This window comes from Aquarana catesbeiana, linkage group LG01 (genome assembly GCF_042186555.1).
Source record: "Aquarana catesbeiana isolate 2022-GZ linkage group LG01, ASM4218655v1, whole genome shotgun sequence".
In the NCBI taxonomy this organism is placed as follows: domain Eukaryota; kingdom Metazoa; phylum Chordata; class Amphibia; order Anura; family Ranidae; genus Aquarana; species Aquarana catesbeiana.
The window spans coordinates 318263582-318276788 of NC_133324.1; the positions used below are offsets into that span (position 1 = coordinate 318263582).

Consider the following 13207-nt stretch of genomic DNA (forward strand, 5'->3'; position numbering starts at 1 on the left):
CATTCAGCTCTCAAGACTGAGGACATCTAGTTAGTGACGGGTGTCATTGATCTACAGCAGATTCCCGCACTTACAGTATAATGAGGCAGACCCAAAACCATTACATTTTGATTAAAAGAAGTATAGCAGCATACCTACCCGTGCACCGGAAGGTATACTCAACGACAGGCTGTCAAAGGTGTCATATCGCATAGGACTCTACACGAAAAAATTTGCATTTACATAAAAAGTTATTAGACGCATTGAAAAAAAGCTATAATGCCACTGACAAAGGTAATTCTAAAACAATGATAGTAGCAAATTTAAAATGATACATTCTTACCTGATGCTGACAGTTCTTGCAAATCATGTTACTAGTCAATCTTCCATGAAAAGGGTGGTGAGTTTTCCAATGTCTAGGGATAGGGTTTATTACTCCTAGAAGAGAATAAAATCTTACCACTTTTCCATGACTGCCAGCCAAGCCATAAAATGATAGACAATCTATAGTGAGCAAAGTTAGCATGACCAAGTCCATGTAGGCGATGATCCAAAATCAAGAATAGAGTGCAATTTTAAGGCCCCAAAGGACTAAGGGCAATATTGAGTACTTGAAACCAAGAACAATTATTACACAGAAACATACTTTGAGCTTGTTAAAAAGAAAACTATACTTAGTGTGTGGGCACTGTTACCTAATTTATGAAGGCAACAAAACAGCAATAGAATTCACAGAGCAACTGTTTTAGCTAGACACAGAGACACATTCAGCAATAGTAAGCAGCAGACAGTAAGACAGTAACAGCAAACTATTTAGCTTTTGAAATATTTCCAAATTTAGAAATGAACTTTGTGGTCACAGACTGGCGGCTATTCGCCTTTAACACTGTAAAAGAGAAGTCTGTGTTGTTATAAGTAGGGTTGAAGAATGGATCCATATCTGATGTGATTGACTCTCAGTGACCTACAGCCCGAAAGCTGGCTGCAAGTAACGAGCCTTGCGGAGGAATGGAATGATTCTGAAAATGGGACTTCAGAAACAAAATTATCTATTACAGTGCAAAGAGATTAAAAAAAAAAAAAAAAAAAAACAGGGGAGCGCCACCATCTAAGTGTAGATTTTATCATAACCAACGTAAAAATAAAATTGCACTCACTTTAAAAGATACAGTGGGTATAGAAAAGAATCCCCCCCCCCCTTTAAAATAACCACATTTTGTTGCTTTGCAACCTGAAATTAAGACAAACACAGTCTTTATTTTATACAGTTGTATTTACTCAGTGCAACTTATAACATCCAAGTGAAAAATATAACACCAACATGTCAGAAAAAGAAAAAAAAGAATCGGAAACAGAATCACTGAGTTGGAAAAAAGATCACACCCCCCCTCCTAAAAATGCCCTGTAAACTTACTGACATTCAGCTGTGGTCTTTTTAAATAGCTCAGTAAGAAAGGAGCTTTCCTGGAGCATTTCAGTTCACTGAAGCAAACAATCAACTATTGATGGTAAGGCACTGTCTCCAGGATAAAAGTTGTGGACAGGCAAAAGTCAGGAGATGGATACAAAATTTCAAATTCTTTATCAATGCATAGAAGCACAGTGAAGTCTATTATTAGGAAGTGGAAGGTATTTGGTACAACACAGCCCCTTCCTGGATCAGGATGTCGCTCCAAATTGGATGAAAGAGCGAGGAGCAAAATGGTCAGAGAGGCTACCAAGAGGCATTTATGACAAAGAGTGGTCATTGTGTGCATGTGACAATATCACAAATTCTCCACAAATGTGGCTTGTATGGGAGGGTTGGAAAATAAAAGCCACTCCTAAAGAAAGGCCACATGCAGTCACCACTGAGCTTTACCTAAACACACCTTCAAGATTCTGAGGCCACATGGAAAAAGGTTTTATAGTCAGATGAGACTAAAATTGAATTTCTTGGCCTCAACACCAACCGATATGTCTGTGAAAATCCAATACAGCTCATCATCCAAATAACACCATTCCTACAGCAAAGTATGGTGGTGGTAATATTCTGTTATGGGGGTGTTTCTCTGTAGCAGGGACTGGAGCACATGTCAGGATAGAAGGAAAAATGGATGGGGCAAAATACTTTTAAATTCTTAAAGGAAAATCTGCTGCCCTCTGCCAGAAAATTGTCAACGAGAAAAAGTTTACCTTTACCTTGGTTCACTTTACCAAAATGACAATGGCCCAAAGCACACGGCAAAAAACAGTGGTTGAAGGAGAGAAAGGTGAATGTCCTTGAATGGCCTAGTCAGAGTCCAGACTTAAACCCCACTGAAAACCTGTGGAAGGACTTGAAGGCTGCAGTCCACAAACGGTCACCATCAAATTTAACTGAACTTGAGCAGTTCTGCAAAGAAGAGTAGGCAAATATTGCAAAGTCTAGATGTGCAGTTAGTAGAAACATGTCCCAACAGTCAAAAGGCTGTAATTAAAGCAAAAGGTGGTTCAACAAAATACTGACACAGGGGGGGGGGTGATCCTTTTTCCAAATTATTCCGTTTTTGAATTTCTTAAATTCTTTTCTGACATGTTGGTTTTATATCTTTTACTAGGATGTTATAAGTTGCACTGAGTAAATCCAGCTGGATTAAACAAAAACTGTTTGTCTTCATTTTAGGATGCAAAGCAACAAAATGTGGTAATTTTAAAGGGGGTGATTCTTTTCTATACCCACTGTAGGTAAAGGTACATTAGATAGTCTGTGAACATCTGTACAGCAGTATAATAGCCAGGTACTGCAGAATAACGCCCGAAAGCAGCTGTAATATCATGTAGAATACACCATGGAAGAGTGGCCGGATGATGCAGAGCTGAGCCTGGAATAGGGCGGGAGTGAACTCACAAGCGTGGAACACACCAGTGGCCCCAGAACCGGAAACTCAGCAGAGGGAACTCAGTTTCTGGTCCTGGGGCCACTGGTGCGTTCCCGCTGGCGAGTTCACGCCCGGGTGCTTCCTGCCATCCTTCCATGGGGTACTCTGAATGATATTACAGCCGCTTCCAGGGGTTACTCTGAGGTATTTGGCTTCTCTCCAGCTGTACTCTACAGATGTTCATGGACTATCTGATGTGCCTTTACCCATCTTTTAATGCCAGTGCATTTATTTATTTTTCTCAATAAAATGTTTATTAAGTATTTTGAACAGACAAGTGAACATAACAGGATCCAAAGATAAAAGGTGGATTCAATAGGTATAGAAAGGCTAGTCAGCATGGCAAAATTGTCTAGAATTCCACTGTAAGTAACAGGTCAAGGACAATATATGTCATTCGTGGAGGTTAGCATTGTCCATGTAGGTGTTACATTACACGAGACTGTTGCCAGAGTCCACGACACGCATAATATAAGTAAAATAGATTTGTCCAACATGTTAGTTTTGTGGAAAAAGCCTCAGGCAATGAAAAACTTAAGAGTATTGACAATAAATGGAAGAGTAAGAAAAACCTTAAAGAAAAACGAGAAGGGGACTTAGATATAGTCAAATCCTACAGAAACAACAGGCGGTAAGGCGTTCAATTTTAATTTTATAATTGGTTATAATAAAATCTTCACTTAGATGGTGGCACCCCGTTTTCTTTTTTTTATCTCTTTCCAGTTTTATTATACTCTGACTGGAGGAGCTGCAGCCATTTTATGGATGTCTGTATTTATGAACACTATATTTGAACTGTTATAAAATTGCTTTTTAAGTTTTGTTTTTTTTGTACTAATCTATTGTTAAAAATATGTAAATATGATTTTAAAATTGTGTGTTATTATGCACTTTGTATGTCATAGAATATCTTTAACCTTCCACACAATACACTTCAGCCAGGTTGGGCAGCAGACTGCAACTGTCCCACCTGACTTTACTTCCCATTATGCAGCGTACACACGGTCGGACTCTTCGACCACACTTGTCCGACGGACCAAATCCGGCAGACAATCCGATCGTGTGTGGGCTTCAGCATACTTTTCCCGTCGCAAATCTGAAGGACTTTAGATTTGGAACATGCTTTAAATCTTTACGCTGTAACTCCGCCGGACCCAGAAATCCGCTTGTCTGTATGCTAGTCCGACAGACAACCGACGCTAGGGCAGCTATTGGCTACTGGCTATCAACTTCCTTATTTTAGTCCGATGTACGTCATCACGTACGAATCCGTCGGACTTTGGTGTGATGGTATGTAGGCAAGTCCGTTCGTTAAAATGTCCGTCGGAAGTCCGTCAAAAGTTCGTCGAAAGTCCGCTGGAAAGTCTGTCGGACCAGTCCGGTCGAAAAGTCCGACCGTGTGTAAGCGGCCTTATTCTCACTGAAATACCTATACATAAATAACCAAACATTGATAGGCTACCCTAGTTCAGTTGCCATGTCATTTCAGTTGATTTGTAATAAGCAAAAGACTTCACAGATTGAACATTACCCACCTTGTGTTCTGCAGTGAATCTGCTGTTCACAAACCTGGGTGACCTGCAATGAAAGTATTCTTGAATGGCTCTATACAAGTTAAATTAGGAACATAAAATAATGTTTTTGTGCTTTGGTGAAATCTGTTGATCATAGCTAAACGAGACAGGCAGAACATGATGTGCCACACATAACAGATTATTCTATAAATAGTAAAGCAAATCATTTAAATCTGAATATAAAAAAATTCTAACCTCCAAGGCATGAATGTCAAAGAGGTGTGGCACATGGGGATGACGATCTCTCTCTTCTTCTAATGATGATGTCAACACATGAAATAATTCATGTGCATCCTGTGTAAACAAAGAGCATGCCACATTATAGAAAGACAGCTTTTAGCCCTGTGTCAAAAACAAAAGCAGCTGCAGTAACGGATGCTCTTTTTCATTTTGGGGGCTTTAGGTTATTTTGGAAGGGTGCCGTTAAAGAAGTATTAAACTCCAAACCAAAAATGTAACATGTTGCAGCTTACCATTCATTAGATGTAGTGGCTGTATTAGTTTTCATTTTTTAGGCTTTTTTCCCCTCCAACCTTTGCAGAGCAGCACTGTTAATCTGGGGGGAGGGGATTCTTAGATGCACTACCAGATTTAGATACACTAACAAACTGAAGTTGAACTCCTGCTAACAGTTTATAAGCGGTTACAGAATCATTTTTTCTCTTTGGGATAAAGGTTTTACATAAATAAATAAAAGCTGACCCTTGTAATCACCTCTGTCAGCGATAAATGGTTTGTCTCAACCCTGTAACTGCTACATCTGCAGAACAACCTGTTCTGAAAAACAACAGATTTACTGGCTGGATCCTCAAGTGAAAATAAAAGAAAGAAAGCCTAAAAACAAGAAAACAAATGCAACCATCACATCTAAAAGTTGTTAAGTTGCAGTATAATAAATGTTTGCTTTTGGGTGTAATACTGCTTTAAACTGGTATTATACCCAAAAACAAAAATGTAATATATTGCAGCTTACCAATCCTTACATGTGGTGGCTGCATCAGTTTCTTTTCTTTGGCTTTTTTCACCTGGTGATCTGGTCAGAAACACACCTCTAGTATTAGTGAGACATATTTCTGGAGGAATGAGCATAGGAAGCACAGCAGACAGCAGCATTGTCAGTCTGGTGGGGGGGGGGGGGGGCTGCGGTGTTAGATGTACTAGAAGATTTTGAACCACTAACAAACTGAAGCCAAATTTCAGCTCAGCTCACGCTTCAGAAGCAGTTTTTCCTTTTGGGATAAAGGTTTACATGAATAAAAGCTGATCATTAATCACCCCTGTCAGTGTTAAGTGGTTTGTCTCATCCATGTAAACTGATGCATTCTGCTGGAGAGTTTGTGCTGTGAAAAACAAGAAACTTGTTGGCTGGATTAACAGATGAAAACAGAAGAAAAAAAGCCTAAAAAAGGAAACTAATGCCGCTAGATAAGGCAGTATACAACTGGTCCAGTTGTACTGGGCCCAGGCCTCATCAGCTAAACAGGGGGACCCGGGCAGCTTTATTGTTAACTTCTGCCTAAACTAATACATTAATTTTACTAGACCACACCACCACTCCTACTTGCTTGCCAGGAGGACTTAAACTACATTTCCCTGAGCCCCATCACATCAACAGAGGGGCCCAGGAGGGGGTGTGGAGGCGGGGTTAGGGGGCCCAATGATTTCTAGCAGCCATCCCAACAAGAATTGGTAAGATGCAATATAATAAAATGTTTGCTTTGGGTTTAATACTAAATCTCTTATTTTACTATTACACTATTATTTTGTTTGCTAACAATATCAAACAATTGCCATTTGTCTACATGCATGCGCTCCAGAAACAGCTGTATGCCATTCTTTATCTTTTCTTTCCTAATGGTGACAGCTATTGGAAAAATATTGACAGTGTCGTCACCATATAATAGAAAATGCTTCAACAAGGACCATCATGTTTGGATCTCAGGTTTTATTTTAATTAGAGCTGTAGATTGATTATAAAAAAAGAACACAGAAAGGTAGGGGGGTTTTTGTGGGACTTTAAATGAGACAGGCCTGTTTTTTTTTTTTTTTTTTTTTTTTTTTTTTTTTTTGGTGGCATTCAATGTAAGTGCTATTTAGGCTTTTACTTTTTCAGTGAGGCTTCCATTTTTTCTGTAGATAGGATCGTAAGTGTTATTCTAACGTCTATTATTTTGGTATTTTCCATCATTAGTACTTGTACAACTTAATATCTTTCGCTACAATTCCCTTTCCCCCTTTTTGAGGCTTCTCCCCAGAGACAGGTACTTATTTAATACCTAGATTACCATCCTATACCTTGAACTGTTTCTATTTCCCTGTGGACATTACCCTGTGTGTGGGGAGTATGGTCGGCCTCTGGGTGGGTTTCCTTGCCGGGGATCGCAATCCCGGGAGCTGCGATGCGTGCTGGGAGCCCTCCCCCTCCCCTATCACGTGGGGGTTGGGGCGGACTTCCCACCACGCATCGACGCCACGCTCCCAGCGTCGTGCGTGTGACGTCGTTATGACGCCATCACGTCGACACTGTGCGTCGTCCACCTAAGCGTCTATAAGAAGCGCCGGCTGCGGGCTGGCATGGCTCGGCTCCGATAGCTGTCACTCTTCTTTACTCTAGCCGCCCACGTGGCGTTGGTGGTTACCTACCTGCGGCGTTTCCAATTTGTATTTCTTCCCCTTAAATGGATACACATTCCCTGCTAACACACCCCTTACCGGTGGCCACTTTGTTGGCAATTTGGTGTTCTGGGAAGCTCAGGTAATACTATGACCCCTTTTGGTCTCTATTATTGTTGTTACACTCTTTCCTATGGCACAGGCACATACATGTAATTCTCACCCTTCTGTCTATACTCTCCCTGTTCGGTTATCACATTATCACTTATTGGTATAATTTTCTCTGTTCTCTCTGTTTATTCCTTCACTACTGTAACCGCTACACCTCATGGTTTGGTCCCGTATTCACACACACTTTCTCAGCCTCCAATACTCCTACTCCCTATTGTTTTCCTTCTATAGTCACTTTTAAATTTTCTTATCTTTTTATAACATTAAGACGCGATTCTCACTTTCAACAATTCCCTACAAAGTCGCCCTCTAGGTACCACCTCAGCTCCCGGGATTGCCTGACCTTCATCCCTGACAGGCTCACACCCTTGGGGCCCTCCACCCACCTACACAGGCTCCTTGTAAGTAACCCTTTATGGTTTTTTGGCTATTATTACTACTTTGGGATCATGCTACAACAGTTTTTTCGACCTGCCCTGTGATTAGCCCCTGAAAATTTCTCTTACATCTTTTATAGACATTACATATTGCATCTGCTCCTGAAGATTGGAAAGATCCATGAAACGCGTAGAGCTCTTAGATGCTATTTACATTAACAGCCCCTCTACACTTTTACCAGATGACGCCGTTTGGATCCCACCAACTGTTATGTTACTTTATTACTGTGAAGACACACAACTTCATAATTGAATTATTGCTACCTCACCGCTGCGTTCCACATCATGCTGCTATGTTAATGGGTCACCTTATTATGTTGGTTCATACTCAGGGAACAATTATTTCATATGTCATATTCTTTTACTCTGTATCTATGCAAGCTATGTGGTCATGAGTGTGGTCCATTCACCAGACATTATTGATACTACGATGCAGTCACATGCAAATATCAGTCTGATGAACTCTTACTATGGTACCATATTGACCATAATAGGCTGCTATGCTATTATGTTGTTTTATGATGTTTCAACAATATATATCTCATTATGGAATAAAGGCTCCTGGATTTATTATAACTTACCGTTTATGTAATTATTACTATGCAACACGATGTGGTCGCATTTATGGCGCAATCAACAGATATTCTCATTATTACCATGTTGTGTTACCTTCCCAGGCCTGTCTCATTTAAAGTCCCACAAAAACCCCCCTACCTTTCTGTGTTCTTTTTTTATATGCATTTTGGGGATGGAGGTACATTTTAGAAATGTCCTCATTTAAAGTCCCACTTAGTTAGTTTTTCCTGTAGATTGATTAGGTTTGTGTATGCTTCAAAGACACATATAATATTTACACATATATAATTTAATATAATATATATATTTACCGTATATACATATATAATTTAAAATTAAGTAAGATGATTAGAAGCCAGTCTGCTAAAGGAAATGTGCACATTTCAAGTAGCTGCCGGAGCAAAATATATCAAAAGTGAAGTAGCACTTCACTAACCTGCTCTTCGAAAGAAGAAATTTGCCACCTGAATGTCCGAAGAACATCAAGGAGAGGACTGGCATCTATCACCTCTTCTTCTGCAGCCTCCTGGTTAGATAAAGCTTAGGAAACAAAAGTGTGTTAACGTTAAAAAAATGTGGATTATTTTCTCAGTGTGAGCACTGCCTCCTGGGAGTAAGAGGAGAGGGATGCCTGGTCACTAGCATTTCTGAAGGCTCCTGCAAAGGAAAGGTTCAGTAGGGGTAGCATGGTGAATTCAATGTCAGTGGGTACGGGACTGGCCTAGCAAGTGAACGTCTCAAGAAATTTACCATGCCTGTTAAAACACATGATTTTTGCCCACAGCTGATAACTGAATATGAAACCACAGTCATTAAGGGATTTAGTGAAAAAACCTGGTAGGCAGCCCATATAACAGCTTGGCTTTACTATGTGATTGTATGCATTTAAAAATGAAAGCAGCAAAACTAAACTCTCTCAATCAACATTAACTATTTCTAATCCTTATCTACTAGCCTTAGTAAATAGATAGGAAGGTATCATTTCTTTACTTGTCTAACTTTTTTTTTTTTTACAATTCGTCAGTTTCTTCCTGGCTACTGGCCTAGGCCAAAATAATAGCATACATCCCAGAAATCTTTATTTTTGTTTTATTTCATCTGGAGGAGGGGTTTTCTCAGCTAAGCAGGCCCTCCTTCCTGCATGCCTGAGCTAAGGACAGATGGATTCCAGAAAGTAAATACTGCACAAATCATTTACCCTTACTCAAGATGGTAGGGGTGCAACGGATCGTTGCCGATCCGTGATCCGTACGGATCACCCTCCGCGGATCGGCACACCCGCGATCCGCGGAGCACTTTTCGGCCTCAGCCATAGGAAAGGCCGCGGCTTCGGCCTAGCTCCGGAGCCGGCGGCCATCTTAGTACACCCGGAAGCGGCCACTGTCTCGACAGGAAGTGACGTTTCGTCGCCACCATCTTGCTACACCCCATACTCCTGCACAGTACAATACTGATAGAGTGAGAAGGGGGCAAGCGGACATCTTGTTACACCCACCGGAGTTTTAGATTTAAAAGCCATTTTCAACACAAAACTGAGCTTATATGCACAAATACTGTATTTATGCATATAAGCTCGGTTTTGTGTTGAAAATAGCTTTTAAATCTAAAACTCCGGTGGGTGTAACAAGATTTGTGTGGTTTGTTTTTTTTTGCTAATCCGAAAATGATCCGATCCGTGACTCTGATCCGAGGATCGATCCGATCCGTAAGATTTTTGATCCGTTGCACCCCTACAAGATGGCCATGCCCAGAAATTCTAGAGGGTATTTTTCAAATTGATATCTCAAGAAAATAAATGGAGACATAAATGGATGAGCGAGTTTGCTCCGAATAATAAAAATAAATTAAATTGTCCTCTTACTCGGTGTCTGTGACAATATTTTACCACAAATACTCACAAAAGGTTACTGATATTCTATGCCAGAAAGGCCATCCTAACGAAATGGAAGCAGCCGCAGCCCCCAACGCTTGGGCAGTGGAAAAAGCTTATTGACTCTACCCTTCCACTTTATAAGCTTACATATACGAGTCGTAAATGCCCGCAAAAGTTCGAGAAGATCTGGGGTGACTGGGCTGATAGCTAAAATTCTGTTTATAATGCGAGAGGACCCCACTCTGTCCCAGTCTGTACAGCTGGGTGGATCATGCTCGGGACCCTCGGTGTCCCCCCCCCCCCCCACTCCTCTCACCCCCCTAGGGAATCCCTTAAAATTCCATTATTGCTAAATATGGTTGGTACAGGATAGGACTATTCATACCTATGACATTTTATCCCTTGAATTAAAGACAACCTTAGCCCCTTTTGCACAAGAACGCAATACTGATGCTATATACTAAGAAACACATGTAAATAACATGCTGGCTACTATGTCTTACACTTTGTTGTAATATCTGTCGATTTGTCATCTGTTTGATTTTATGGTCCTTTTTTTATGTTTATTAAATTGTATAATGTACTGAAAATCATCCCCCGATGGAGATTAATAAAAACTTTTCTGTTAAAAAAAATTAATTAAATAGCATTTTCAGTTTGTGGTGCTCACATACAGATACAGTTAAAGTGGAAGTTCAGTCAAAATCTAGCTAAAGCTAAATTTACTCCCACCCCATTCTAAGCCTATTCTATCTACCCTGTGAAAGATGCTTATACTTACCTTTTCTGATGCCGCTCTGGTCCAGTCAAATGACCAGTTCCAAACGCTGGCTTCAATGTAGAGGAGGGGCATTTGTTGTCGGCTGCCCCATAGTAAGCCTATGAATGACATCAATGCCTTCCAATGCCTCTTACTGCGATAGCCAGCTATAAGTGAGGGTGGTGGCAAGATTTTTGCAATCACGTGGGTGTGTGTATTGGTCCAGCAACGCACCAGCACCTTTGCAGCCATTGTGCTACCTGCTGGGTGTTTGGTGTGTCCTGTACCTTTAAAGGAGGGGTGGGCTCCCTTCAGTTCACCTGCCCTCACTTATCCATTAGAATGCATGTGCCTCCACTGTGGGGACACCTAAATTTTAGTGTTAGGACCACAGATTACAGGGTGCCGTGACGTGGCTCTGTGGCTTACGCATGCGTTTGCAAATGCGTGCGGAGTGAACCCTTGTTTTTAACGCGTACTGTTAGACAGGTCAATTGGTTGTCTGCGAGCTGGTGGTAAGTAGGCTTGGAATTTTTTCCTGGGCATTCCCCGGGTTTTGTTGTTATATGAATGACATCACTGCACAGGCATTTTCAGCCATTGTCAGCTATGTACACTGAAGCCGTCGCTGGAGAGGCCACGTGACCAGACCAGAGCCCCTTCAGAATAGGTAAGTATAGGCATCTTTTCTTTCATAGGGTAGATAGAATAGTCTTAAAATGCGGACAGGAGCAGGTTTAGCCTTAGTTTGATTTTGACAGAATTTTCACTTTAAGTTCCACGTCAAGCATGTAGTATCTGTTCTCCACCGGCTTTCACGCTTAGTTTCAAGTCAAATAATGAATAGAGTCCAATAAAAAAACACCATATAATGAATAGGATCTAATAAAACACACACACAACCTTATTTTTCACTTTTCTGTTTTACTGTAAACACGTGGCTTTAAAGGAAAAGTGCGGAATAAAAAAAAAAAAAAAAAAAAACATTCTCACCTACTGTATGTGGCTGCACCATTGGTCGGATGCTGCATCTGTCCCATGCCAGCTTTAAGACCGAGAACTGAGTGAGCACATGATCCCTTAGTTCTCAGTCTTCAGTGAGCAGAGAGTGTTGACTATAAGTCAGCGACTCTCTGCTTTGCCCTTCACTGGAGTGGCAGGCTGTGAAGGGGACGGGAGTGGCTGCTTCAATCTCTAAACAGCGTGCTGAGACGCTGAGCCAGCTGACGGTCAGGCATTTGGGTGGATTCTGACATTATTGTCAGGATCCCTTTACAGCCTGGACTGGCTCTGTGACATCAGCAAACAGCAGGCTTTAGCCTGCTGTTGGCCAAATCTGGGTAACAGGAATGTAAAAATAAGTGCACTCCTGTGACTGAGAAGAGAAGTATGGCCAAAAGAGCTTTGGCCATACTTCTCTTTGAAAGGATAAGTTCACCTTTGGGAACACGTTGCCCTAGATTTTACAGTGGAACTGCTGCAGCCTCCCCCGATCCGGCACCTCTAGTGACAGCAAACCAGGGATCTTCTCCTTGAACTCACGGGCACAATTTTTAAAAAACGTGCCCGTGCAGGGCTCTGCCTATCCAGCTTCGTCATTCTTTCATAGCGTTCTGTGAAAGGAAAAACTACAACTACCGTCACCCTTTGCAGCTGACGTCTTGTAGTTTTCATTGAACTACCAGAGCACTGATGAGTGCTCCAGGTAGTTCACTGATGGTTCCTGTGTGTAACTGACTGCCCATACGAGGTACAAGTAGACAGCTTACACTGACAGTCTGCCGGAAACCCTACATTGCCCCCATGATTTGCTGATCACAAGTCCAATGCTTTCCAGGCTCCTAATAAAAAAATAAAATAAATACAATTTTTTTTACCTGCAAAAAGACATGCATTTATTTACTTTTTTTTTATTCTTTAAGATCAATTATGTTTAGTGAGAATGACATGCATTAAATAGGCATATAATAAAATTCTTAGAGCAAGTCTGGGAAATTTCCCTTTCTTGGTACCATGCTGGATGGTGTATATATATATATATATATATATATATATATATACACACACACACACATATACACACATATACACACACACACACACACACACATACACATATATGTATGTACACACACATACATATATAACAAACATGTTATACTTACCTGCTCTGTGCGGTCCCCTGCTGGAGGTCTCGATGCTCCCCCCATAGGAAGCCGCTTCTCATGGTGGCGCAACTGCAGGCTCGCTTCCAAGCCAGGCTATGTGCATCCATTGACACAAGCAGTGGGGCTCAGCCCCGCTCCTGCTTCCTTCTCACAGGA

General features: G+C 41.1%; 1 protein-coding gene across 3 annotated transcripts in view; it reads right to left on the reverse strand.

Annotated features, from left to right (window-relative positions):
* USP30 (ubiquitin specific peptidase 30) overlaps positions 1-13207 on the reverse strand; it is a 51224-nt gene that overhangs the window by 23234 nt on the left and 14783 nt on the right. For all 3 annotated transcript variants that reach the window (XM_073629953.1, XM_073629961.1, XM_073629943.1), the window contains 5 exons: positions 8687-8790; positions 4649-4747; positions 4415-4457; positions 323-417; positions 139-198 (listed from right to left, as the gene is read on the reverse strand). In XM_073629953.1, the coding sequence (XP_073486054.1) occupies positions 139-198; positions 323-417; positions 4415-4457; positions 4649-4747; positions 8687-8790 (401 nt within the window). The remainder of the gene's footprint in view (positions 1-138; positions 199-322; positions 418-4414; positions 4458-4648; positions 4748-8686; positions 8791-13207) is intronic.